Consider the following 27719-nt stretch of genomic DNA (forward strand, 5'->3'; position numbering starts at 1 on the left):
GCACGCCCATGCCCCCCAACTCACAAGGCTATTAATATTTGCACCGAAGCTTGACAGATATTCCCGCTGCACAATTTTATTTTCGTTGCGGGTCAAAAGTTAAGTCATAATTTTATAAAATTATTGCGAGACCTCATGGCTGGCGCATATGGTCTTACAACGAGTGTGCCGTGGCCACTTTTATCACGCCGCCTTTCGGCTTGCTGCTCGCCGCTCGCCACTCGCCTGCGACCCGAGCCATCCGCCAGCAATTGTAGGTGACATCCGGCGACCGCGCATTTTGCTTGTCGCACGCCACATAATCACAACAACAGCGCGGGTAGCACTTCATTAGGCATGCAAATGAAATACAAACGGGCGTTGTTGCCATTTCAAGTGGCCTGCCTCGCCTGCGGTCCGTCGTCGCTGAAATAGACAATAATTCGTCGACGTTGGAAGGTGGGGGTGCCGTCGAACAGCAGCTAGCCACTACGCGACGTCGGAAATGTGGCGAAAATGAACATTTTGTGTGCCATTTTATTTGATTACGAGCATTATGCTGCCCGAAAGCAACACGAGAAAAAAATATGTTTGCCACAATGTTTCCACAGCGCGCTTTCAACGTTTTGGATTTGTCTCAATACAAACAATTACCCTTCAGCTCATTGCTATGCACACAGGCGTCGCTAAATTAACTCAAACATTAGCTGGCGGTTATTTCGTCAGACACAGCCGCCACAAGCACTTTTAAAACTTATTTCCCTTTCCCTCCCTTACACTCGGCTTTAGGTGCCTTATTGTTTACTTTCGCGTGGCAAACGTCAAAAGCACATTCGACGTGAAGTGCGAAATCCGGCAAGTTTGCCTTCATACATCTCACCGCCCACCTCTCTTACTCATTTACCAAAATGCATATACATATGTTGCTTTAAAGCTTAAGATGAATGTTGGTGGGTGAAAATTGTAATATTTTTAAATTTCTTCCGCTTTTCGCCCAGCTTATCATATGAAATTATCTGGTGTCGTAGAACCAGAATCAGCAAGTCTTGATATGAGTGAAAGCCGTGGAAATTGGCAGACCAGAATGGTATTTATGTCAAATTACGTTTGAATAAACAGTTTTGGAAATAAAATAAAAACAAACTGCAGAGTTTTTATATGCAGACTCTACGCCCCTGACAGTTTAGATTGATCAGTTCAACAAATTGACATCGTTCGCTACTCTAATAGTAGAACTAGCGAATTCCGCTCCGCCTCTCCTTGATTGCCGCCCGTAGTAGCAACGTAGAAATCAACTGTTCTCGTACACATTTAACTTTTCAAGAGGGGGGCTCAATGCTACTGCAATGCCTTGTACTAAATTACAGTTTTACATACATCTTTATTTAGTGCTTAGTTATGACACTATATAAGTTTTCTGTTAAAAGCGATTTGTGGGCGTGGCAGTGGTCCAATTACGCCCATCTCATTCTCGTAATTATTTTTTGTACTAAGGTACCGGCATACCAAGTTGCAACAAGGTATCTCAGTTTTTACTCAAGTTAATGCTTGCATGATCGGATGGACGGACAGACACAGATTCGCTCGGATTTCAAGTTATCTCGTCATCCTGATAATTTATCTCGATTAGTTTTATCTCGATTAGTGATACGTACAACCGTTAGGTGAACAAAATTATTGTACCTTATAGCAACAATGTTGCCAGAGTATAAGAACTATCCCATATGCTGACCATAAAACATGCCATGGATCTTCCAAAATAGCAAAAATATTTCCTTTCAGAGGGGAATAGAATAGAACCACTGAAACGGAGTGAAACGTTGATAGTCAACATTCAGTTCATCAACCATCACAGCACTTGAATAAAATGATCGAAGCTACCAGAGAGGGTTCTGACCAGAATCCACAGGGTCGTATTATAACCACTCTTTCCCTTTTCAGCGCATTATGAAGGATAAATAACGTTAGAAAGTTATAAAAAGAAATTAATGCGAGAAATATTGTCGACTGATATTCTGATTGCTTGGAGTAAAGTCAAACGAACCCTGGTAGTATAGGGTGGCATTGACTATCCATTTGTTGTATCTCCAGATTTGACTTCGACAACTTTTGGGTAACCAAGGTGTACGGCAGCTAATTTTGGATCTGAAATGTTCACTATAACATTATTTTTGATTATTGTTAATTGAATGTCTTTCTAGATACTTCAAATTACTTAAACCTTCCGCAGCAGGCTGTACGCCTTTTTTAACTCCTGGTTCTTGTATGCCTCTACCGACAATACTTAATATAATCAATCTCCCAGTAGTTTTCAGCAGTTCAGGGATCCTCCATGTTTAGATTTAGTAAAGTGGCCATATTTGAAACGAAGACATTATTTCAGTAATTTATTCAAAACCGTAAAGAAAATGGCAAAATGTAAACAATTTTATATGAATTATGTACATCACCCAGAATTTCAAAGAGCTATTGGAGCTTATACGTAGGTTGCCTTTTATATTTCGAGATTCCAGAGCAAAAACAATTTTTAATAATCCAGAATCGCTTTATTATTTTTCAAAATATTTTCCATTTAGATCCATACACTTTTGCCTCAGTGATTGAAGTATCTCTAAAACATGTCATTTGAACGCACCAAACGCCTCTTCAAGTGTCGTAAGACGTTGACCTCTTTTAATTACTTTTTTCATTCGGTGCCGAGTCAGAACTTTACGGAGCATGACTCATCAAATCGATGTTTTTAGTGCTCAAAAGTGCAGTTGTTTCGGCGGTTGGTTCATGATTTCTTGAAAAATAACTGACAAATAAATTTTTGTATACCATTCAGAGTTTATTGTTCTTTTGTTGGATTCAGTCGACTGTTGCTTTCTGTTACTTTCGGGCTCTCATGCGTAAATCCACGGGTCATCACCTGTCCCAATGTCATAGATGTCTTTCGAGGCACCGTTATCATATTTTGTTAACATTTCCCTCAACCAATCGACTTTTCTTGAGCGATTGACAAACTGTGTGATATCCTACGTGCACACAATTTTTTTACAGTTAAATGTTTATTGATGGTTTTGGACGACCTTCCCGTAATTCGACTTGGAGTGATCAACGAGCTCGACTGTAGTGAATTCATCCATTAAGACTGAGACCGGTCCTTGATGGATCTTCCTTGTCACAAGTTTAATTAAGTTCAGCGATGCACTGTTGATGAGTTAATCCAGGTCGAATCTTGCAAAAAATACTAGCGCGAAAATGTTCTCGATTTAATTGTATTTTTAGTTAAGAAGAATATTTTAAGTTACTGTAAACAATACAAATGGCGCTCGTACGTTAAAGTGTTCTGAGTATGCATACAATAAAATATCTCAAACTTATTATAATACTTGGGTTGCGAGAAAATCCAACAGATAGCGTAGGCGAGTTTTATTTGTCCGCAGAATCATAAACAGTCTATACGTGGATGGTTAACCAATCTGTTATATTTAACCGAAAAGCTTCTGCAAAGCTGAGTTTGCATCATTTGGCATGAATATACTCACGAATGTATACAATTTTGCGACGGGCCTTCGCTTTAAGAGTCTAAGCGTGCCATTCAACCTAACCTTACTGACCACTTGATAAAATATATACAACAAATTATTTTTCTCTAATGAGCGTCGGGTACGCAAGGCCCCTTCTCAAGTTAGCATCTTGAGAGCACAACAGTTATCCGAATATATTTTTAATGGAATATATGTAATGTATGTTTGTACTTGTAATTGTTGGTCGAGTATTGCGTAGTTACGAATCATATACTTCTGAACTAAATATACCGAATTCCTTCCGAGCCCTAACGCAGTATTTGCCACGTGCCTACTTTTACTTTTAAGTGTGTATTATATTTTTAGGTAAAAATTGTTTTGTTGCAATGTCGTTTGTTATTTGCGATTTTAAGCAGAGCCGAGCATCACGTCAACACTTGAGCGGATTTTCAGTTAATGTTCATGGCCGTCGGCAACACAATAACGGGGTAGGCGAGTCGTCACGTTGGAAAGTGCAACTAAGTAGAGAATAGCAACTGAAGAATGCCGTAGACTTTGCCAACGCTACAAAAACGCTGACATGCCGAGAAACAAAACGTAGTAACGGCAACAACCGCCAAGGTTAATACGCACACAATGCCAACAGGCCAGGAGGGTAGGAGGAAGCCACAGCGAGGAATCGGTACTGAAAGCAGCTGACAACCTCGCATGTATATACGGCATAAAGCCGGTTGTGGCACAGTTACGCTTCACACCGCCAACTCAAGCTGCCACATCACCCCAGCACCTTTTCATAAATCACCTTCTTTAATACGCCTCCCCGCATCCTCACCGGTATTGGGTTGATAGGGATTTCGCCTATGCTGCCAGAGCCTTTCGTGATTGTTGCACGTTCGGTGCGTTGTAAGGCTTTCGTCAGCGCTGCAACCGCAACCTTTTCAACATGCCACTTGCCACTTGATGCGGCGCAGTTGTGCGCTCGTTGCGGCTGCGGTTTGCGGCAGTCGCAGCGTTGGCGGCCGAAAAAATCGCTTGCATTCCATTGTGAGTGATTTACAGTTGCGCACAATTTGCTACGCAAGTGGGCGTAAGTGGTTTGCTTTCGTTCGTGCGAAGGCAGCCGAGTTGACTTGCAAGATTTTGCGCCAACAGCTGGCAGCTGGCAGCTAGTCGGTCAAGGCCCTGCGAAACCGTTTGACGGCGTCGCTTGTGACGCCAATGCTGCGTGCCGGTGCAACAACGAAAATGAAAAGCTAAATGAACAAAACAGCAAAAACAAAAACAACAATGTTGAGGAAAATGTGCGCCTCGAGTGCCTTTTTACTGCAGTTGGTTGCGGTTGCAACGCTATAAAAGTCGACATTTACACCAGCGGCTGCGCGTTGCACGTGGCTTATTGTGCGCTGCGCGGCAGTTGCAATTTTCGTTGTCATGCACGTCGCTGCAGCTGCAGCTAATTTGCAACCATGACAGCCGCCATTGTGTTGCTGTTGCATAAGTTTATTTATGTACATAATAGCGCGCACTCGCACACATAAACACACATACTACACACATATGTGTCTGCATTAAGCGCAGCAATGAGCAGCTTTTAGCCGCAAATTTTCTTTTCAACTGCAATTATGTGGAAGAGCGTAAGTAAGGCGCACAACATTGAACGAAAAGCCAGTGAAATGAAAAAGTTAAATTCTTACTTCTTTCCATTGTTCATTGAAACTGAGAAAATTTAAGCTAATCTGTAGGCTTTTTCATCTTCACACGCCTATCGCTGCCTAAATTATGGTACAGAGGCACTGTCACTGTTGGCAGTCAAACTTCGAAGTCGCAGATAATTTCATTTATCTTAAAACCATGATTAAAACTAAAAATAACGTCTGCCTCGAAACGCAGCGCAGTACAACTATTAACAACAGGGGCGAGTTCGTAATGAGTAGGTAATTAAGAAGTAAAGTCCAGTCTCGACGAACAAAGATCAAATTCTACAAGACATTTATCATCCATGGACGATGACAACAAATCGTGAGTCGGCATTACGAGTTTTCGAGATAAAGGTTCTGCGGAAGATTTATGGTCCTTTGCGCATTGGCAACGGTGAATACCGCAGTCGATGGAATGATAAGCTGTATGAGATATACGAATATGAATTATGAAACAGCGGCTACGCTGGCTAGGTCATGTCCTCCGAATGGATGAAAACACTGCTGCTTTGAAAGGGGGAATTAGAGGAACAGGAAGACCCCCACTTCGTTGGAAAGACCAGGTGGAGAAGAACCTGGCCACTCTTGGAATCTCCAATTGGCGTCAAATCATGAGATCCCATGTACTAATTAGTATTTTTAGAAACCTTTAAGATAAGTGATTGAATGCTCGAAAACAACATGGTTTCTTGAAAAGTATACGTAACCTTTGCTTCTTTCCCTCCTTCCAATTTCATACTAAATAAAAGTTAACACTACTGTGGTATTATTCAATGTGCTCTTGGGAAGAGTTTCTCAACCAGTAACTAAAAATAAAATAAAAAAATTTTCAGTAGACATGTTGTTTTTAATGAGGCAATATTCTTTATAGAATTCATCTTTTGGTAGCTGTTACTCGATATGCACCAATTTCGTAACGAATGAGCCTTACTTTGGAATAATTTTTGCAAATCGTACAAATTTGTCAGAATAATGGTTCGGTTCGGCCGACGTATAGCGAGTGAATAATGCGCATCCTCAGAGACACTGTGGAGTTCACATAGACAACACTATTGCTGCTGTGAAGCATAGTATTGTAGTATGTAGACCCGTAGGAGTATATCCACTTTGTGGAAAACTTTTCGAAAAGATCTTTAGTTTTGGTGCATGGGTCCAAAACGAGATGGACACCGATCACGAATATCACGAGAAGATTTTGTTTAGCGATGGAGCTTTCTTTTGGCTGAATTGGTACGTTAATAAACAAAACGGTTGCATTTGGATTGATGATAATTCACAAGTCATTGTTGAGTCGCCCTAATATGCTCAAAAAGTGACTGTTTGGTGTGCTCTATGGGCGGAGAGTATTAATGGTCATACTTCTTCAAAAAAGAAGCCAGCCATATTGTTACCGTTAATGGAGAACGCTATAGAGCCATGGTGACGTTTACGTGCTTAAACTGAAGGATATTGATGGAGACGACTTTTGGTTCAAATCAGACGTTATTACTTGCCATACTGTCAACGAAACAATCAATTTATTGAAGGTGACTTTTGGAGAGTGCATTATCTCGCGTCTAGGTACAGCGCGTTGCCTCTAAGACAGTGCGATCTAACACCGCTAGTCTATATTTTTGAAAAGTAAAAGGTGTAAAGTCGCTTGTTGTGTTATTGTTGATATACGACTCCAATTGCTACAGAAAGACATAGCGTTTTAAATCTTCATGAAAACCACATATCATAGAAAACACCCTGGGCTTATAAATACGCTACAAATATGAATGGCTTTTAGGCACTGAAGTGTTTGGAGGATTTTATAAAATCCAGTTGGGCAGGTATTTAAAAGTCAAATATCTACTTCCAAATAAATTGTTGTTTATATCTAATTAACAAAGTCATCGCAGCCACCTGCTTTAGAAAGTATAGTTCGATTGCTGTTACAAAAAAAACATAGAATTGAGATCTGAGCAAGCAAACTGTCTTCATTACTATGTGAACTTGCCTATTAACTGGTGATGAACTCAGTCTAACCCAAAACTGGCATGCCATTAATATCATTCACGTAAAATAACAGATTTTACTGAGTAATCAACATTAGATCAGACTATATATAGAGGATATAATAGATTTAGCTCCAATTATTGTTTTCAACTTAATAATTATGTAACTAAAGTCGAATGAATATTCGAATTCATAAATTCACTTTCAAAATACGATTTCTGCTTTGACGCACGGCAGATGATGTGCGTGGAGCTGCTCAAATCCCTCTGTCCATAATCTTTAATATAATCGAAGTTTGGAAGCGTGGAATACTTAGTAACTGACGGAAAATTCTTGTATGTAATTGTATAAGCATACCATAAGTATTTTCAATTTTAGTAATCCGTATGAAATTAAAATAAGTAATGGACGGTACTGAACTTGTAATCAATAAGACGGTATTCGACTTCATTGAAAATTATAGTGATCATTTTAAATACATTCGCTGTCATTATCTGAAACACTTTCCCTTTATATTTTTTCTAAAAAGTATCAAATAAAGTTTATGAAATAAAACTCAGCATTATATTTTAACTAATTTATTTGTTTCGTTTTTTCAAAATCTCAATTCTCAATTTATCTTATTTATATATCCCTAATGTAATAACTAACTTTGATTATGCACTACTTAGTTCAATACTTTACAAACTAATTTTAAGTTAAACTTGTATTGCACACAACTAACAGTATTTTTTACATTTTCATGCACAATCGAACACTCGGTCGCATAATTAACGGTCAACTGCCATCCTAAGATTATTCCGCCTACCTCCACAACTACCTATGCGACCCATTTACACAAAACCTTTAACAAATCACCTTGCGGCTTAGTATCGGAAAGGAATACGAGATCGTACACATGCTTTTAGAGATTTTAGTTAAAAATATTTTAGTTGCTTGAGTTATGTCTTGTCTAGTATACATACTGGCTAGTCTAACTGTTACTTTGCTATAGTTTAATGTAATTGCTGTATTTGTATAAGTAATTTAAGTACTAGAGCTTTCCATTACAGAGTAACTTATGCTTATAAATATTTAGACTTTAGGTAAGAAATACTTGTATCGCTTGTGTGTTATATGTGTGTGTGTGTGTGTATATATACAGTTAAAACTATGTAGTTGACATAAGTATTTATTTGCGAGTTGAGTTTTGATGTTTCATTGACCTTGAATCATAAATATACCTATGTATATGTATGTCTATGTTGCGTAACTGAGCACACTAACTGTATTTTCTTAAAAAATTTTAAATTTGGAATACGCATTTTGTTTGTACGTGTGCATAGGGTTTACTATGGGTCCAAATTGAGTCGGTAATTTTACAAAATTAACCACATTTCGGCTTCGCTCGATTAAATAACAGCTATTATGTGAGTTTACTAGCACCGCACGGCCACGCCTACACGCCCAGTTGGCTGCTACTGTTTGCTACAGCCTCAGTCTCATTAGCTCTTAAATATATCCGCTTGCGACTCGTTCAGACGCTTCAGCATCGCGTTGCGGTGCAGCCAATAAGGCGGCGGATCAGGTGGTTGTCCCGGTAGCAGAGTTTTACTCTTCAGTGTCGTGGTTTTCGGGTTCGTGGCCGGTGAATTGTTCGCCGCAAGTGCTGCGTTATACATCACCGGATCAGCCAGTTGGGCCGAATGTCCAACCGCACCGCGCATCGGCACCTCTTTCTTGCGTATCGTTTCACAGGTTTCCTTCATCTTGCACAACTGATCCTGTAGATTGCGATACTCTTCGAGAAAGCGTTCCAGTTGCGCGGCATGGTAGTCGTAAGCCGCCACTGTCGACGTATTCGTTGTTGGCTGCAATGCCGCAGAGACGGCAGCCAGGTTAACGGCTGGGGTTGTGGCTACGCCCGTGCGTGCGGTGAGCGTGGAGAAGTCCAATAGTGGCGTTGCCGCTGAGCTAAAGGAACGCTGATGCTGATGCGCATCGTGCACGGGGGATGAAGGCAAACTGGGATTGCGTCGCACGCCATTTACTCCCATAGCCGCCGCACCCAAAGCAGCGCTGCCGTTTAGGTTGAGATTTCCTTTATTACTGCTTTGCACCAAGTTGAGGAAACTATTCGAACGCTGCCCGCTGGTGTATGTGGATGTGCCAACGTAATTCGAGTATGACGATTCGGCCGAGAAGCGTCGGCCCAACGTCAGCTCATTTAGGAAGCTGGCATCACCCAACGTGCTGCTGCCGTATTTACTTGAGTTGTCCGCCAGCAGCGGTGACTGACTGTCCGATGAGCTTTTAAAGTATTTGCCGGTGTTTTTCAATTTTCGAGGCAGCGTACAAAGCGCCGCATTTGTCGAGCTACCCGTTCCTGCATTTACGCCGTAATGTGCGTTATTGTTGTTGGAGTTAGTCGCCTGCGCCACTGCGTATTTTGCGATGTCCAGCAAATCGGGGTAGTTACTGTCGAAGAGATCATTCTCGACGCTGTCGCCACTGCAGAACACCGAGGTGCTGACATCATCGTTATTGTAGTAAGCATTGTTGTTGGGACCAACTGTTTGTCCGCCCGTTCGTTTGCTATGCGGTGAGGTTATCTTAGTTGTAGCAATGGGTGTGGTTGTCCAGGTGGGAATAGGATTGTAACCACCCAAGCGTGCAGCGGCGTCCACTTGACTGGAGATCGAACTGGAGGCAGAGTCCGAACTGGAATAAGAGAGAACGGTTTTGCACTAGTTAATATTTTTTATAATAACTTAGTGATTAAATCTCAGGTAAAATTAACATCTTTAATGGTTTTAATAAATATTGTTTTCGCTTGTAAACTCGGCTATAACCGCGTAAGCGGTGTCTACGCTAAAAAAGATCAAATTATCAGATCCCATGTACTAATTAGTATTTTTATTTATTTACTGAAGGATATTAATGGAGACGACTTTTGGTTCAAATCAGACGTTATTACATGTCAGAAGTGTCTTGGGAAGCAGGGCAGCAGTGGAAAGTGTTGCCGGAAGTAAGCAACTTAACTTCTACTGGGTGGCAGACCACAAAGGCATCAAGAGTAGTGAAATAGTGAAGATTGCCAAGAATGGTGTACGGCTGACAGCCGAAATCATGCTTAACATTGGGAAACCGATACATTGTCTTTACAACGATCTCGACAGCACCATGGTGAAGAAAATCAAACCCTTGGGATGAGCTAATAGCAAAACGATAGATTGGAACTACGCAGAATTCCTATTGGCACTCGACAGAAGACACTGCAGGAATACGATCGGAATACTTACTGGTCACTGTCTGGTTGCGACAAACGCCCGCAGGATGAGGCTGACAGATCGCGAACACTCCAGGAAATGTCTAGTGCAGGGCACTACAGAAACAATGGATCATCTCTTGTGCACTTGTCCTTCACTATCTACTCTGTAAGCATCTGGGGTCCTCACGGTATAATACACTAGAGCAGGTGGTATCGATAGTGAGGCCGCAAAGTCTGTTGAAATTCTAGTCAAGCGCAGCGCCTAAACGATGACTACTCCCTTGGACTTAGTAAGTGAACTACATCTGTTGTCGCAAACTGGTCTATGTGTGGCTTATTGGCCTATCGGATTAACCTAACCTATCTTATCTCGTGTTGTGTTCATTCACCGGATGTGTGACGCGTTTAGTGGTTGGCTTTACAGTGGTTTCCTCCACAAAATATTCTGTTAAATTCCTCGATACACATACTCACAGCAACAATGGCGTCTTCAGCACGCACTGTACGGGATCTCTGAGGATGCATATAACCACTAGAGCAAATGTGGTGCGAAATCGATCCATGGTTGCTTGAATTACCTACTCTTCTATGCGATTATGTCGACTGGAAAAAGTATTGTGTCAGTGAAAACCATACGTTTTAGAAAAGCACTCGTTACTAGCGACTAATAGCTAATCTGGTTGTGACTGCGGTGATCAATTCATCGTGTAGGGGATAAATTTTCAGTAAATTTTATTTTCTCAACAATTTAAATATTTAGTAAAGCCTTACATCTTTATAGAGAATTTTACAGAATAGGAAAAAGTGTGTTTTAGAAGCGACAAAATTTAGCAAAGAGAAATGATTAATGACTTTATAAATTCTTCTGTAATTTTCACTTAGAAAACGAGAATGCGATATTTATTTTTCTGCTTGATCAGTTTTGATAAAACGTTGTAATAATATTTAAGAAAAATTTGAGTCAATCGACACCGAAAATTGTTCAAGTCAGGAAATACCGCCTGCGACCTTGTCAGTGAGTAAGTCCCCGGCCGTTATTGCAAAATTAAATAACAATTTTATAAACTGGCATAGCTAAATGTTCTGTATTTGCTATTAGTGGACGGCGTATATAGAATTCCGTATTACATAATAGAACAGTTATGATTCTTATTGCGAGCGCATGCAACAAAAGTTTTTTTATGGCAAAACTTCTCGGAAAACCCAAATCTTTGCTGTTACAATTTTGGTAAGCAAGATAATCTCCAAAATTCAGAATGTGCTAAACGAATTCCGACTAATCAACTTTTACTACAATTTACTGTAATTTCCCTCCGCCGTTTGCATGTGCAACAAAGCCGCAGCGTATCTTGCATGCAACTTGAAACTTTCTTAAATTGCATCTTCAAATTAATGAATGATATGAAATATGCACGTTCAAAAGTTAGGCGGACATTGTCGCCGAGAGGGGCGTCTGCGCCGCAGGCCACTCGCCGTGTTGGATTCGTTACATTGAAACGGCTGTACCGAGTGGCAAGACAACAACAGTGGCAACCAAAGTGGGCGAGAACAATAACAAAGGCAGAAGAAGCAGCAGAAACATTGCAAGGAACTGTTTTATTACAAAAGTTGAAAACACACTCAAACACATATACACACATACAGCAGGTATATGTTTACAATTTACTATATATACTATGTATACATATATAATGTACGACAAATAGCCGACAGTAGAGCGAATCAACAAAAGAGCACGAAAGAGTTGCAACAGAATTAGTGAAAACAAAACACTAGCGAAAAGTTAGATGTGCCTGAGATAAACACGAGATGGGCACACCAGTTGGGGAAGACGCCCGACATTTGAAGTGCTGCAGCGAGAAGTGGCAAAGCATGGATTTCTTTAGATTTCAGTTGTGGCAAGAGGTGGGCAGCAAGTAGCTAACCAATTTGGCAAACTGCCTGCAGCCAACTGCGGTAGCAACCAACTCATGCAACAGTTAACAATGACAACGCAAGCAGAAGGCAAGCATCTTATGTCTGTGGGAATGTTTGTGCTGCGAAGGAGCTTCAAAGGACGTTGCAGCCTCTCAAAATTAGACCATGTACAACAATGTACTCGTTGCTGTAAAGGTGGGGTAGTCATCATAGTTTTGCGAGCGGTAGCTGCAGCCGCTCATTTATTGCGAAAAAAGTGGCAACCCTTACCATGTGAGCCGAGCGTGTTATGCACATCATTAGCACGTGTTATTTGCGTGCGTTTATCACTTGCGCATCTCGAGTGCCAAGTGTCAAGTGTATAGCCTAATTTGTGCCATCATATTACATATAGTGGGTTTAGGCACGCAGATCTGAGCAAAAATTGTCAAAGGTAAATAAAAATCAACAAGAGGTCCGGCAGCAAACAACCAATTGAGGTGGTTAAAGGAAAACATAATCTTACCGTAATTGAGATATGTATATGGCAAGATGTATTAACCGGAATTCCGAAGTGGGGCAAATATAAAAGTTTGATTCACAATAAAAATCAATCTCCAGAAACTGGTATTGGCTTGGTTAATAAGAAGTGCTAATATTGATTGAGTTCTGAAAATTGGTGAAAATATTGTAAAAAAAGCTACATTTGAATTGGTGACTATCCCGAGAAGCCAGTGAGACGGAGGGATTGATACATTAAAAAAGATTTTTTGGAGATAGGAAAGGTTAGGTTAATAGGTCGATCATAACAGGGACCCTCTTGAACACCTTGAATGCCGGTACTTTGTGTTACCCAAAACTAATATACGATAGATCATAAGACCCTTACAAATCGACAAAGCACTTTGAGTCCACTAAAAATTTGTTGAAGCGACTAATGTCAATTTAGGCTATGTCTTCTGGTTTACAGAAGGTAAGAGTGCCTAGATATTTCAACCTCAGTTTTGCAAAGGCTGAATAATAGAGGTGAAAGTGCCTGTATATTTTCACCCCACACTCCTCCACACATTTTTGACAACTCAATTGCGTCGGTATGATGCTATCAGGGACGCACTTGAAAGGTTTAAGGTAACGTTCATCCAAAGGTCCAAGAAGGCTGTGCAGCCTTTTCGAATCTCCCCTAGTGTCACTTATTCAGCGGAATGGTTAAACCTTCATGCTCACGGTACAATCTGTATCTATATTTCTCAGACACCCAAGTAGAATAAGACTTTTTGCTAGAATGCGCCTGGGCCGTGAGCAGTCATGTAAGTCCTCTTCACTTCACTCTTAAATCAAAATTAAAAGCCAGTTCTGACTTCTAACGTGTGATCTAAGTAGAGGTACTTTCTTCAAAAGCCTTGAGTCGAGTCAAGCTGTAATGTTATACTTGTATTTGTTCAATATTGTTTGGCATTTCATCATGGAAAGACTTACGTCTGAACAATGTTTACAAATCGTTCCACTCTATTACTAAAATTCCCGTTCTGTAAAGAATGTGTTTCGCGCACTTCGCTCAACTTATGGTCAACATCATTACCCAGCATTCATTATTGAATATATCGACCGAAAAGACCACGTCCAGCACGCAGTGAAGAAAATACAGTAGCCGTAGCTGAGAGTGTACACGAAGAACGAAATTTTAAATCGAAAGCGTACAAAATACAGATTGTGCAAGAACATAGCAATATTAGGCAGAAAAAGGCAAGCCACGCACAGAAACCCTGCATACTGGTGGAATGACGAAATTGAAGTCCTGCGAAGCGAATGTAACAAAGCAAGACGTCTATGCCAAAGAAGGCGACACTCGAAGAATTATGCAGTGCTACAGGAATTCTTTAAGAGGAAGCGAAACGACCTTAAAAAACTATAAAAAGGAGAAAGACCTGCAGCTTCAAAGAGCTGAGCTATAAACTTGACGAAAATCCATCTTGTGACACTTACAGGATAGTGATGACAAAAGTCCGAGGACACAAAGGCCAAGCTCCAACCTGTCCCACGCTACTAAAGACTGTGGTAGAAACCCTCTTTCCCGCGCAACCGTCTCAAGTATATCACCTAGAAGAAACTGAAACAATACCTGCACCAGTCACTGACAAAGAGGTTGTAAAGGCAACAGAACGGTACGCCAACAACAAGGCATCAGAGCTGGAGGGTGTTCCTAAGAAGGCCCTAAAGTTCGAGATTAAACACAACACTGTCACGTTCACAAGATAGTTCGCAAAGTGCCTACGAGAGGGCTTATTTCCAAAAATTTGGTGCTGATGCAACGTTTTGCTCTCTAATACAGACCTTAAAGCAAACCTCCTGAGGAACGAAACTCAAAATTTGACCACTGTAAAAGCAGAACACGGTGGGGAAAACATTAGAGTTAAATTAATAAGCGTTCACCTGGAGCAACTCTCGAAAAAGAGATACCGGGACTTGCCGATAACCAATAAGGATTCCGCAGACACAGGTCAACAATTTACGCAATTAAAAAACTTACTGACGTCACAAGAAAAGCTAGAACTATAGGATGTATGGCTCCAAAGAGTTCTGTGCGGTAGTCACAATCGATGTCAAGAATGCCTTTAATTCAGCCTACTGGCCGCATATAATAAGTGCTCTTCAATTAATGAAAGCACCACCCGATTTGCTGAAGATCATCTCCAACTACCTGTCGGACAGAGTTCTACTATACGACACAGACGAAGGACCACAAAGCTATATGGTGTCGGCCGGAGTTCCAGAAGGCTCAGTCCTGGGCCCACTTTTGTGGAATATCTTATATGATGGAGTGTTGCGCCTCTCATTACCCAAAGAGGTGCAAATAATTGGACGAATGACATTGCGGTGACTATGATAGCGAAAGAAATTCACGAAATGGAGCGTCTGTGAAATCATGCAGGGACAAAAATCAAAGAATGGCTTATGGTCACAAAGCTTCAACTGTCTGGCCAAAAGAGAGAAGCGTTACTAATCACAAGCGGGAAGAAACTGGAGGTCCCCACACTCAATATTGACGGATATACCATCACTACACATCAATCTTTGAGATATCTTGGAGTGATGATAAGTCTGTGAAAAAGCATCAAGCGCTAACGAGGATAATGGCTAACATCGGTGGACCAAGTCAGAATAGACGAGTGCTGTTGACCAAAGTGAGTCAGTCTATACTTATGTATGCTGCACTCATATGGGGGACAGCGCTGCAGCAGAAAATATACGCAGAAAAGGCGAAATCAATAGTTCGACTGATCGCAACCAGAGTTGCATGTGTCTACCTAAAAGGAAAAGCACTGGCGCTCGCTTAACGAAAGAAGAGAGGAAGCACGAAAGACAAAGGAGCCTGAATGAATGGCAGAAACGATGGGACGAAGCAACCACGGGGAGATGGACGCACAGGCTGGATAGAACGGAAACACAAGGAAACTGATTTTAAATTTACGCAGTTTTTAACAAGGCATGGTTGTTATAGAGGATATCTATACAAATATGGACATGATGACGAAACAAATTTCTCCTTCTGCAGCAGCAACGACGTAAATGCATTGCATGTCTTCTTTTCCTGTCCAAGATATGAAAAAGAAAGACAAGAAATAGAGGATGTGATAAGCGATCGAGTGACAACGGAGAATATAGTGCTTTACATGATCGAATAAGCAATAACGACGGAGTTCAGTGTTCAGTACGTAGGCGTCCGGTGCTGCAAATCCTACTTAGGCTTGCGCTCAAACGAACGAACGAATAGTGCATATCGTCCGGAAAAATGACGATATCTTTGAAGTTGCCCCTCCGCCAACAAAACAAAACAAAAAGCACTCAGAACTTATAACACAATGAATTTTGCTAATCAAGTAGCTTCTAGAATGTCGAAATGGTAGAAATGTGTCCATCCTTATGGATCTAATTTCTGCCGATTTAATTATTTGTGACAAAATAATATCAGAAGCTTTAAGAATCACTCTACTGAGTCATCTTAATGTTGCTACCAATCCCAACAGTTCGTCTAAATATTTAATTATGCCAGTTAAAATGATTTTTTGGTCAAAATACTTACCCGCCTAGTTCGATTAGCCTTGGTATGTGTAAATCCGATTTTTGTGGCCCCACATCGCCCTCACATTCTCCACTCCCGCTGCCCGCGTTCACATTTCTTTTGATATCTTGCGGATTTTCGCGCATCCCCGCAGCACCACTACCACCACCACCAATACTCGGACGCCAACGTACCGCTACTGATGTCTGATTTGCGTGTTTGCCACCCGCATAGTTGGTTTTTGCCGACGACTGGTAGTTGGCATCCAAACAATCCTCATCATCGTCGCAGTGTGTTGGTATATTGCGGTAGTCACCGTTCCGTTTGGCGCTCCCACCACTTGGGTTCACAATAGCCACACCAGTATCGCCGCCGTCATCTGAGCCACAATTAAGGGGAGTCGTGGCCGTGTGCAGGTAATCGCTGTCGTCGTTAGGAAATAAACTGCCGCCACCGCCATTAGTATTGCAAAAGTTGCCAGACACATCCACACCACCGACCGTGGAACCGCCACCCAAATCAGGTTTTCGATTGCCCATTCCAGCACCGCCGCCATTGCCACCATTCGGGCCATTGCCGCTGGTCGAGCAGACACGTGATGTCATCTCAATTTTTTCATAACTCTCCGTGCGCGCTGGTGGTACTGAGTTCCACAAACGCATTTTGCGTTTACGACGCAGCGAACAAAAACAAATTGCGGCAAATGAGGAGCCAACTACAAAGAGCAAGGCTGTAAAAATGCATAGGAGCACGATTTTTGCACCCAACGGCGCCTCGGGTGGTCGTCGCGAAACAGCCAGTGTAACGGATGCCTCCACTTTGCCGGCTTTGTTCTCTGCTGCGCAGGTATAAATGCCCGCATCCTGCATGTCGGCGGTAAGTATGGTCAGATTGGAGGCGTTGCGTAACATGTTTACTACGTACGTCTTGCGTCCTTGCGTTGCTGCCGCAGTGCGCGGACTTGCCGTTGGGTCACCCGTTGCTGTTAGGTTGGCAATCACACGATTTTTCACCATCCATCGCACCGATGGTTCCGGCACTCCCTCCACATAACAGCTCATCGTCACATTGCGCCCCTCGACACCATGTGCTGTTGTGTCGGTGGCAATTATCTGCGGCACGCAAGCAAAGTCATCCAGGTCGATTTTGTCCCAAGTTTTGCCAGACAGACGCGGTGGTGCGCGACACAGCGGTGGTATGCCATATGGTATATTCTCGCGCAGCATCCATGCACGCAGCGGCCGCAATGCGCAGGAACAATTCCACTGATTGCGTGCCAACTCAATGCCGTGCAAATTCGTGAGCGATGTTATGGTGCCCGACCGCACCTCACTCAATTTATTGCCATCCAATTTGAGCCATTCCAGCGTCGACTCAAGGCCAGCAAAGGCACGCACTTCGACCGTCGTCAACTTACAGTCGGACATTTCTAAGCGCACCAGCTGCGGCACAAAGCCGAAAGCATCATCTTCTACACGCAAAATCGGATTGCCGTTGAGTTTGATTTCACGCAGCTCGGTTATGAATTCGAATGTGTCGGTAGGTATGCTGCTCAGCAGATTATAGCTCAGATCTAGTTCAACCAGATTGATGAGCTTGCGAAAGGCAAAACGTTCGATCACACGCAATCGGCATTTGGCCAGATAGACCTTTTGTAGATTGAGCAAATTAACCGCCGCAAAGGTGTCGTGCGGTATGCTGGCGATATCATTGCCAGTCAAGTCGAGAACCTGTGTACCGGCATCCAAGGGCACCGGGATATGTGTGAGATTCGCATTAAGGCACAAAACTGACTCTTTGCCGCTTTTCCACTTGCACTCGCACATGCTGGGACAATCGGCCAATGTGGGATGGGCTAGACTCAGACAACAAAGCAGCCAAAGTAGTTGCGCAAGCGGGATAGTAAGTAGATTATGTAAAGACAGTTGCAAAGCGGGTACCAAAAGATGAAGGCTCTTCGAAAGCTTTGCTCTCGCTGGCGGATGCCGTGATTTTCGGCGCACCTTGGTAGCCAACGTTATCTGGCATGCGGTACTGCTTTCAACGCAAATGCTACAGTTGCTTTGCACGCACCTATGCAGACGAACAGCCGACGTACGATTGTTGCCGATGTTGTAGTTGTGCGCCCGTGGGCTTTGTTGTGTTGTTTGTCTGTGGCGGGCCATGGCATTTCCGTTCGGAGTATTGTAAGTACTTTGCCCTGAAACTATGCCGCATTGAGGCCTCTGCACCTTGGCGAAAGAACGACCAGCTGCATGCAAGCGAAATGTGGGACTCGTATCGTAGGAGTTCTTCAAATGCCAGTTGACAAGTGTGAAAAGCGCGTGCGTTGTATTGAGTTTTGTGCGCAGCGGTCTTATGTAGAATTCCTGATTTTTGTACTGCCATACCAGCCGGCCTGAGTGTTGTCTCCAATAAAAGCAGGGGTACCTTCCAATAGCGCGCCCCAAATTAACATTTCCTCAAACGGTTGTGGTGATAAATACTGCCGGGTCTGGAAAGAAAACGGAAGCAAGAAGAAGCGGTCACTTTACTGGGTTAAAATATGAATTAAATATGAGTCGACTGTAGGTCCACATACATAAATAATATTTATGGGCGAAAAGTGAAAAGCACTCGCCTTTACGGGGAATGTATTTTACTGCATATTTATCCTAGTTTCATAAGAAAGCTGTGCAGAAAAAGTGTGGCAAGACGCTCTTGGCCTCTAGCCTACTTCTTCTAGTCATGCAACTTCACCTGCTTGCTGCACTGCGCGGTTGCCGCAAGGACCCGCAACATAATCTAAACAGTGCAGCTGCAATAAACTGTAAATATTTGACATTTTAATAATGTGCTTAAGTGGTAAAGCTAAAGTATGTACTTGCCATTAACTGACAGCGGTGGCGGTGCTGGTGCTGGTGTTAGTGGCGAGCAAAAAGTGCAACAGCCATTAGTTTTTTCACCACGAAAGCCCCCCACCCCACTACTTCGGCACTTGTAAGTGTTTACGTAAGCTCCCTTGTTGCTTTGCTGTTGTGTTGTGCTGAAGCCATAACTGTCACTTGGAGTTAGCGCGATTTCTTGCCTTCTTACCGCCAACGGCTTGACACTTTGCAACAGCTTGGCACTTTTTGCCACCACACTTTGCTAAAGCCCTGCGGCGGTATTGCAATAGACAGCTCTGCCCTATAACTATGTGTAAGTATATAAAGTGAGCAAGGCTGTAAGTTTCTAGCGGATAGTACTCCACTTGCTAACGGTTTGAGTTTTAGTGTTGCACGCCACAGTTGACAATGGATTTGTACACGAAGTGCTTGCTAATACTTATATACTTGATGTACATAACCCAGCAAACATTTCCATAAATAGAAATACAAAAACTAAATGTGAGCGCCAATATCCTTCATACAGCTCATTCTAGTATCGAGTTCTGTCGGTTTTTCAAAATGTCCATCAGCTGAATTATCAAATTCTTTCTTTCTACAAAAGAAAATTTGATAATGAAGAAATTGAAAAGGCATACAAGGTTTGTCCGGAAAGTAATAGGACTAATTTTCTTCTGCCGCGTTTATACTTCACTACCGGATTCGGTAGAGGGCGTTCTTAGCTAACGCGCGAGTGGCTGGTCAGTTGTCTCCGAGCACCTGGAGAGTCAGGACAAACATTTTCGCGTGACGTATTTCTGCGAGTGGTGCAAGCCGAATCGTTCGTTAGAGCAGAGGTACGCCATTAAATTCTGTGTGAAACTCGATAAATTTGCGACAGAGACATTTGATATGATGAAGCAGGCTTACCCAGATGTTGCTTTAGTAAGAAGTGGTATGTTTCGGTGGCACCAGGCCGAGTGGCACACGCCGGCATCTCCTCGCCCAAAAATGGGAAGAATGACCAAATCCAAAATGAAAACGATGCTTATTGTCTTTTTTGACATCAAAATCATCTTCCACCATGAATTTGATCCTCCTGAACAAAACGGCAACGCCAAGTTTTACGTGGAAGTCCTCAAGAGACTCAAACGAAGGGTCAATCCGGTCCGACAAGACATCGCAGCCGATTGGAAGTTGCACTACGACAACGCCCCGGCTCACACTGCCTTTCGCTGAATCGACGCAGAAGGAGCCTATTTTGAAATTTTTTAAAGAATTGCCTAATCGTTGCAATTCAATAAACTTTTTTAAACTGACTCAGACCTATTACTTTCCGGACAAACTGTATAAGTATCGTTATGAATTTATTTGCGGCAAAGCAGACTACAACTTTTCAAACTCTGAGAACCTCAGCGCGTATGGCTCACCATATACCGAAAATGTTGGACGATAATTATAACAAAAATAACGCAAAGAAGGGGACACAATTTCCTATTAGTGATATCGCTTGTTGCTACAACCAGTTATAATCGGATTAGTGCTTCCTCTAGCCCTAATGTACCCAATATAATGATTTTTGAACTTCTGCTTGACTTTACGCCGAAAGATTGTATTACATACATTTGTATGTGTGTAAACCCGCGAAACAAAAGCGCTATTATTACTTACGAGCCTTACACGAATATGCCACTCATACTAAAACCAATATTAGCCGTAGCTACAGGATATAAATTGCAGAATTTCTAACTAAAGCCGGCGGGTACCGACAGCTTGCAACAACATGCAATTGCCGCAAGCGTGCGCGATGCCGCTGCTTAGTGTGCTTCCCCGTTACACCAACTGATTTACATTTATTTAATAATAGTGTTGTCGAATAGTTTGTGGCTAATGTTTGTGTGTAATTGCATGTGCGCGTTCGCATGTGCACAGTTGCTCATTGCGGGTAAATGCTTCTTGGCATGCCACGGGGCGTATACGCAACACATTAGATCATTTCCGCGATAATTCATATATTGCAAAATTTCTTCATTCTGGCTTGAACATTTAGTTTCCAGCGTTAATAGCGGTAAGCTAAACGCCATCTATCGCTTAAGTGGTCGTTTCAATACAGTTTGTTTTAGGAAAGACCGGTTCTATTCACTCGGCTTATTAGCCTAAAATTACCCACTACTTAAAACAGGCCAAAAACGTAAATAGCCGTTGCCTTAAGTATTGCTGAACTGCTTAAAAGACGTGGAAGGTAAAGTGTCTTTTACAAAGGAGTACAAGCTACGCCTTGAAAAAGCCCTTAAATACCGCGCATAAATTGCACGAATGAGTCTGCTTTTTTTTTAATTAGTAAGATAGAATACAATAATAATGGAATCCAAATTATCTTACTTCCCAGTTAGAATCGGATTAGTGCTTCCTCTAGCCCTAATATAACCAATATGATGATTTTTGAACTTCTGCTTTACATTACGCCGAAAGACTGTACTTCATACGTTTGTATGTGTGTGTAAAGTTTATATAGTGTTTTCTGACTTCAGAGTCATCGTTCACCGTTACAGTATGTGCTGTTGATTTAACCGAGAGAAGTTCAGTGAATATGTTTGTTCAAATTATATAATTTCCATTGAGAAAACTATAACTCACCATTTTTCATTTGACGTTGAATTATAAAAAAACGTGTGAGGAAAGGCGAAGTTCGGGTGCAACCGAACATTTTATGCTCTTGCAACGTGAAAAAATCAAAGCCAGGGAAATACTTTACGGTGTGAAACCAATAAAATAGAGTAAAGTAGGCCGGATGTCAGGAAATCCTTATATTAGTTATATATTGGCTAGGCAAATTTTTCGCTTAAATTTAAATATTTAAGGCATAAAGATACACTGTTAAGGATAAAACCTGTCTCTTATTTCCACTGAGATAGCTCACATATTGGTCGATATATGCCTTACAAAGTCTCCCGTAAGTTCGAAAATCTTTATTTTAAGTATGTGTATGGGTGCTAAAGGAAGTAGTGATCCGATTCAATCCATTTTTGACATACAGACATTACTATACAAGAGTGGGATTATGCCTTAATTTCAGTTATATATATCACACATTGACCGACATTTTCGATCAAAAATCAACTACACTTTTTGTTCATAAGGTGGCTCATAATAAAAACATTATTCTTGCAAATTTTTACCCCGTGACAATATTTGCTTCTTGTTTTGTGTACTGGAAACTGAACGTATCAAGTGGAAATTAAATGTGGGATCGGGTTGTTGTCCGATTTCGTCCGTTTTCACAATTTCATATAAAAATGAAAGAAGAATCGCTTAGTTTTAGGTGATACGTACAACCGTCAGCTGAACAAAACTATAAACTCTGTAGCAACTGGTTGAAAGATTATAAAAACTATCATTATTAATTGAAAAAAAAGCTTTTGACTTGTAGTAAAATAATTGTCCTTAGATTATTTGATTCCTCTTATATTTGGATAATTATGTGACTTAGAAAAGCATCAAAAACAACCTAACTTTATTTTGAACAAAAAACGACCTCACATTCTCGACTTCTTTCTTGATAACATTTATCATAAAAATAGTTTCATAGCAAACATTCGCACACACCAAGCTAAACCTGATATAATTTTGCTGTTAACCTAAAAGTAACAGCAGTCCACTTAACCAACCGATTTTTTCCATAAACATCAAACGCATTTTGAAAATTTAAGAAATTGTTTTTAACCCTCGCAATCATAAAAATATGGATATAAAAGGAAAGTTAAAATGGTAATATTTTTGGAAGACATTTTAGTCGATACATTTTATGTGGTTATATAAAAAGAATTACAAATGAAATTGAGCAATTAGTGTTCATACAAAAAGTTTATATTCACGCCTTTATCGTCAAATATTCCACATAACGCACTTCTAAGTCTCGTAATAGGCACAAACTACGCAAGAAACTATACGAACTCAACTGTTCATTGAAAGTATTGAAAAAGTAGACAAAGTTCTAATAACTCGGATATTCTCTCCGCAAAGCCCTCCAATGACAACATGACTATGGAAATTCGCCTGAGTAAACTATTCAAACTTCAGAGAAAAAATTACAAATATGTAGTTACAAATCTCAGTTCTTAAGTAAAAAATCGTAAAAATTAAGTGATGCTTCGAACTCACAAAGCGATTTTACTTATTGTTCACATTTGTGAAGAGTTTCGTGTGAGTAAAGTGTTGACTACCTTAAAAACAACAAATCGGCACCTGACAGTTAAGGCTTTGAAAAAATGGAGCGCTACACGATAGAACAAACGTTTCTTCATTATTGAACAATATTTCAAAAATAATGAAAGCTTGTCGGCCTGATTTTTCGAGCAAAAGCATCCTAAGCGATGAAGCACATTTTCACCTTTATCGCTTTGTTAGCAGCCAAACCTGTCGCTTTTGGGGCTCTGAAAACCCACGTATGATTGTCGAAAAACGAGTGCATCCTCAACGTGATACTGTTTGTTGTGGTTTGTTGGACCATACTTAATTTTTTGAAAATAAGCCAGTCAATCAGTGACTGTCACTGGTGCTCGCTATCGCGACATGTTAACATACAGATTTTTTTCCACCGCGACTGTACTTCGGAGCGTGCGCGCACCGACTAGATTCGGAGACAACTCTCCGAGCAACTAGAGAGTCATGACAAACATTTTCGCGCGATGTATTTCTGTAAGTGGTGCAAGCCGAAAATGCAGCGTTTGTTAGAGCAGAGCTACACGATTAAATTCTGTGTGAAACTAGGTAAATCTGCGATAGAGGCGTTTAATATCATCAGGCACGCTTACCAAGATATTGTTTTAGCAAAGCCGGGAAGAGTTCGCTGATGAAGACCTTGCTGGGAGACCTGGACTTCGACAAATACCGACAATGTGACTGGTGTGGGCAAAGTTTTGAGCCCAGACTGTCAACTAAGTATTCGTTTAATTGCCCAAATGTTAATTTTATCAAAATCTGTGGTTCATGACATTGTGACGGATTACTTAAACATGCGCAAGGTATGCGAGAAGATGGCGGCTCACACCGTCTTTCTCGTGAGCAGCTACCTAACCAAGGCCGGCATCCCAACGCTTTCGCAGCCGCCTTATAGCCCAGATGTGGCCCCCGAACATTTTTTTCCTTGCTTCAAAAGGCCCATGAAAGGCAAGCATTTTGAGACGACAGAGGGGATCCAAGCAGCATGCACCTCGGCTTTTAATGCTATTCCAGGGAATGCCTTCCATGACTCCTTCAATGCTTGGAAATCGCGCATAGGAAGGCTATTTTGAAAGTTTTTGAAGAATTGTAACGATTGTTTAAAACAATTTTTTTAAATCGACTTAGTCCTATTACTTTCCGAACAAACATTGTAGTTCATTTTGCAGAAATTAGTTTGTATTGATGTGGCGAATATATGGATTAGAATCCATGCAAATTTATATATGTATGTACAACTCATACACTGATAGCTATATATGGCATAAGGTTAGAGTAACGAAAGTAATCATGCGTCCTACTATATAGGTGTTTGGATAATTCGTTGACCAATTTCTTATATTATTGGCTTTATACTATAGTATATTCAATCTCATACGTTTAGTTAAAGTATATAAGAGATGGGATTGGACCGATTTTATCTATTTTTTCCAATTCTACATGCAATTAAAAATGACACAGGCCAATAAATTGCTTCCAAGCATTCATCAAGGTTCTTTACATACAATCAGCAAATATAGGTGTTCGAAAATTCGAATATTAGTTATAAGGGGTCTAAGTCAAGTTTTCACCTAATTTTAGCCATTTTAAATATAAAGATACAGTGTTAGGAGTAAAACACGCTCTCTGCATTTTTTGTATTAGAAAGTGGAGGAATGAATTATATTTTATTATAGTTATATTTTTGTCTGTTCTGAGTAATAATTTTTGTTTTGTGCAATATCTTTTTATCGCAGGAATGTACCAAAGCATTAGGAAAGCATTAAAGCAAACCCCTTTGTTTGGGTGATCTCGGAGTTTAGATATATATTTAATTCTGCTGTCTTCTACTTCTTTCCTTACCATAGAAATACCAAGGTCTTTATGGATATTTTCATTACGCATGTACCATGGTGAACACGTAATTGTTCTAAACATTTTCGATTGGAACCTTTGTATTAGATCAATATTAGTTGCACAGGTCGTACCCCGCAGTTGAATGCCATGCATCCAAATCGGCTTTATGACCGCATTATATAAAAGCACTTTGTTGTCTAGGCTTAATTTGGAGTTTTTATTTAAAAGCCAATTTAAATTTGCAGCTATTATCTTCATACAAGTTATTTCACTATATATATGTTTTCTCCACGTAAGTCTTCTATCTAGGTGAATACCAAGACAAGTTACTTCATTCGCTTGTGGTACTAAAATATTGTTCATTTCTACTGCCGGGCACATTTTTGGTCTCAGCGAAAATGTAACATCCTTACACTTTTGTTCATTCACATTTATACGCCAGTTCGCTAGCAATTCTTCGACAGAACTCAAGTGCTCCGCTAATATTTTTGATATTATTATGTGGCATTTGTTACGGCTCACTAAAGCTGTGTCATCCGCAAAAGTTGAAGTCAATATGTTATTAGCTGTTGGAAGATCTGCTGTATATATTATGTATAGAGTTGGGCCTAAAACACTGCCCTGTGGTACACCAGCCCTTATGTCTCTCATCGAATATGATATCTCCCACTTTTACCATAAATTGTCTATTTTTTAAGTAAGACTCCAATGTTTTATACAATATATAATAGTCCCAAATGCCACACCCTATCAAACGCCTGAGCCACGTCTAGAAATGCAAGTATAGCTGAGCAGTACTCTCTGTCCTCAAATGCTTTTCTTATTTCGTTAGTAATTCTATATATTTACTTGTCCTATTGTGCTATATTTTTCAGGAAACCCGAATTGATGCATTGGTATTGCATATATTATTTTCTTGAAGGAAAGGAGAATTCTTTGATAGTAACACTTTATCAAATATTTTAGAAAGACCGGGTAGAAGACTGATTGGTCTGTATGGAGACGGCTGTGTTAAGTCTTTCCCAGGTTTATCTATCAAGATAATCTGCGACTTTTTCCATGAATTAGGATAGTAACCGAGAATAAAAATTGCATTGAAGAGCAAAGAGAGCACTTTTACTGGTGACTTTTTGGGTTAAGTTCTTTTATTATACCCTGAACAGGGTATATTAAGTTTGTCACGAAGTTTGTAACACCCAGAAGGTAGCGTCGGAGGCCCTATAAAGTATATATGTGACCTGGTCTACGGAAAGGGGGCTTAGGTGTCATAAAATCAATTTTCACTTTTAAGTTGATTCGGATGGAAGATGAGATGCTTTTTCACGTGATAGAATCCAAAAAGTCACTAGTTTTCGCACGTTAGCTCCCTTTTCGTAGACCAGGTCACATATATGTATAAATGATCAGTATGTTGAGCTGAGTCGATTTAGCCATGTCCGTCTGTATATATACGAACTAGTCCCTTAGCTTTTAAGATATCGTTTTGAAAATTTGCAAACGTAATTTTCTCTTCAAGGAGCTGCTCATTTGTCGGAACTGCCGATATTGGACCACTATAACATATATCTGCCATATAAACTGAACGATCGTAATCAAGTTCTTGTATGGAAAACTTCGCATTTGACAAAGTATCTTCACGAAATTTGGTACGGATTATTTTCTAAGGCAAGAATGTAATTTTCGTAGAAATTGTTCAGATCGGTTAACTATAGCATATAGCTGCCATATAAACTGAATGATCGGAATCAAATGCTTGCATGGGAAACTTCCTTATTTGACGATATATCTTCATGAAATTTGGTATGAGTTATTGTTCATAGAAATAATATAATATGAGAAGAAATTGTTCAGATCGGCTCACTATAGCATATAGCTGCCATACAAACCGAACGATCGGAATCGAGGGCTTATATGAAAAACTTTTGCATTTGATGTGGTATCTTCACAAAATTTAATGGGTTACTGCTTAAGGTAATAATATAATATCCGAAAAAATTGTTCAGATCGGATTGCTATAACGTATAGCTTCCATACAAACTGAACACATAGTTACTAAAAGAAATGCACCTGTGAAGGGTATGTTAGCTTCGGTGCAGCCGAAGTTAACGTTTTTTTCTTGTTATTCTAATAATTTCAGAAGGTGAAGTCTTAAAAGACTCGAGTGACTCGTTAACTGTGTTGGGTAAGCTGGACAACTCAAGGTTGTTCTTGAATTGAACATAACTAATAATAATAAATGTACAGTACAAATATGAAATTATTTCTGCACTGTATCTCAGTCAGTATTTAACATAACACATTAAGATCGAAACATTATATTTGGTAGGTTTATGAGTACTTTAAGACCTCTCCAAGATTAGAAATTAAAAATCTTATTATAATTCAGGCCCAAGTGCTCTTATGTATAATTAATCCTTCCGGTTAAGTTTTATATATCGATCA

At 40.6% G+C, this 27719-nt stretch overlaps 1 protein-coding gene across 3 annotated transcripts in view; it reads right to left on the minus strand.

Annotated features, from left to right (window-relative positions):
- Positions 1–7730: 7730 nt before the first annotated feature.
- The window catches only part of LOC120768219, a 109043-nt gene continuing 89054 nt past the window's right edge, over positions 7731–27719 (minus strand). For all 3 annotated transcript variants that reach the window (XM_040094792.1, XM_040094794.1, XM_040094793.1), the window contains 2 exons: positions 16396–18868; positions 7731–9868 (listed from right to left, as the gene is read on the minus strand). In XM_040094792.1, coding sequence (XP_039950726.1) covers positions 8653–9868; positions 16396–18539 — 3360 coding nt within the window. In that variant the 5' untranslated portion in view covers positions 18540–18868 and the 3' untranslated portion in view covers positions 7731–8652. The remainder of the gene's footprint in view (positions 9869–16395; positions 18869–27719) is intronic.

The sequence above is a fragment of the Bactrocera tryoni genome, chromosome 2 (genome assembly GCF_016617805.1).
Source record: "Bactrocera tryoni isolate S06 chromosome 2, CSIRO_BtryS06_freeze2, whole genome shotgun sequence".
NCBI lineage: Eukaryota > Metazoa > Arthropoda > Insecta > Diptera > Tephritidae > Bactrocera > Bactrocera tryoni.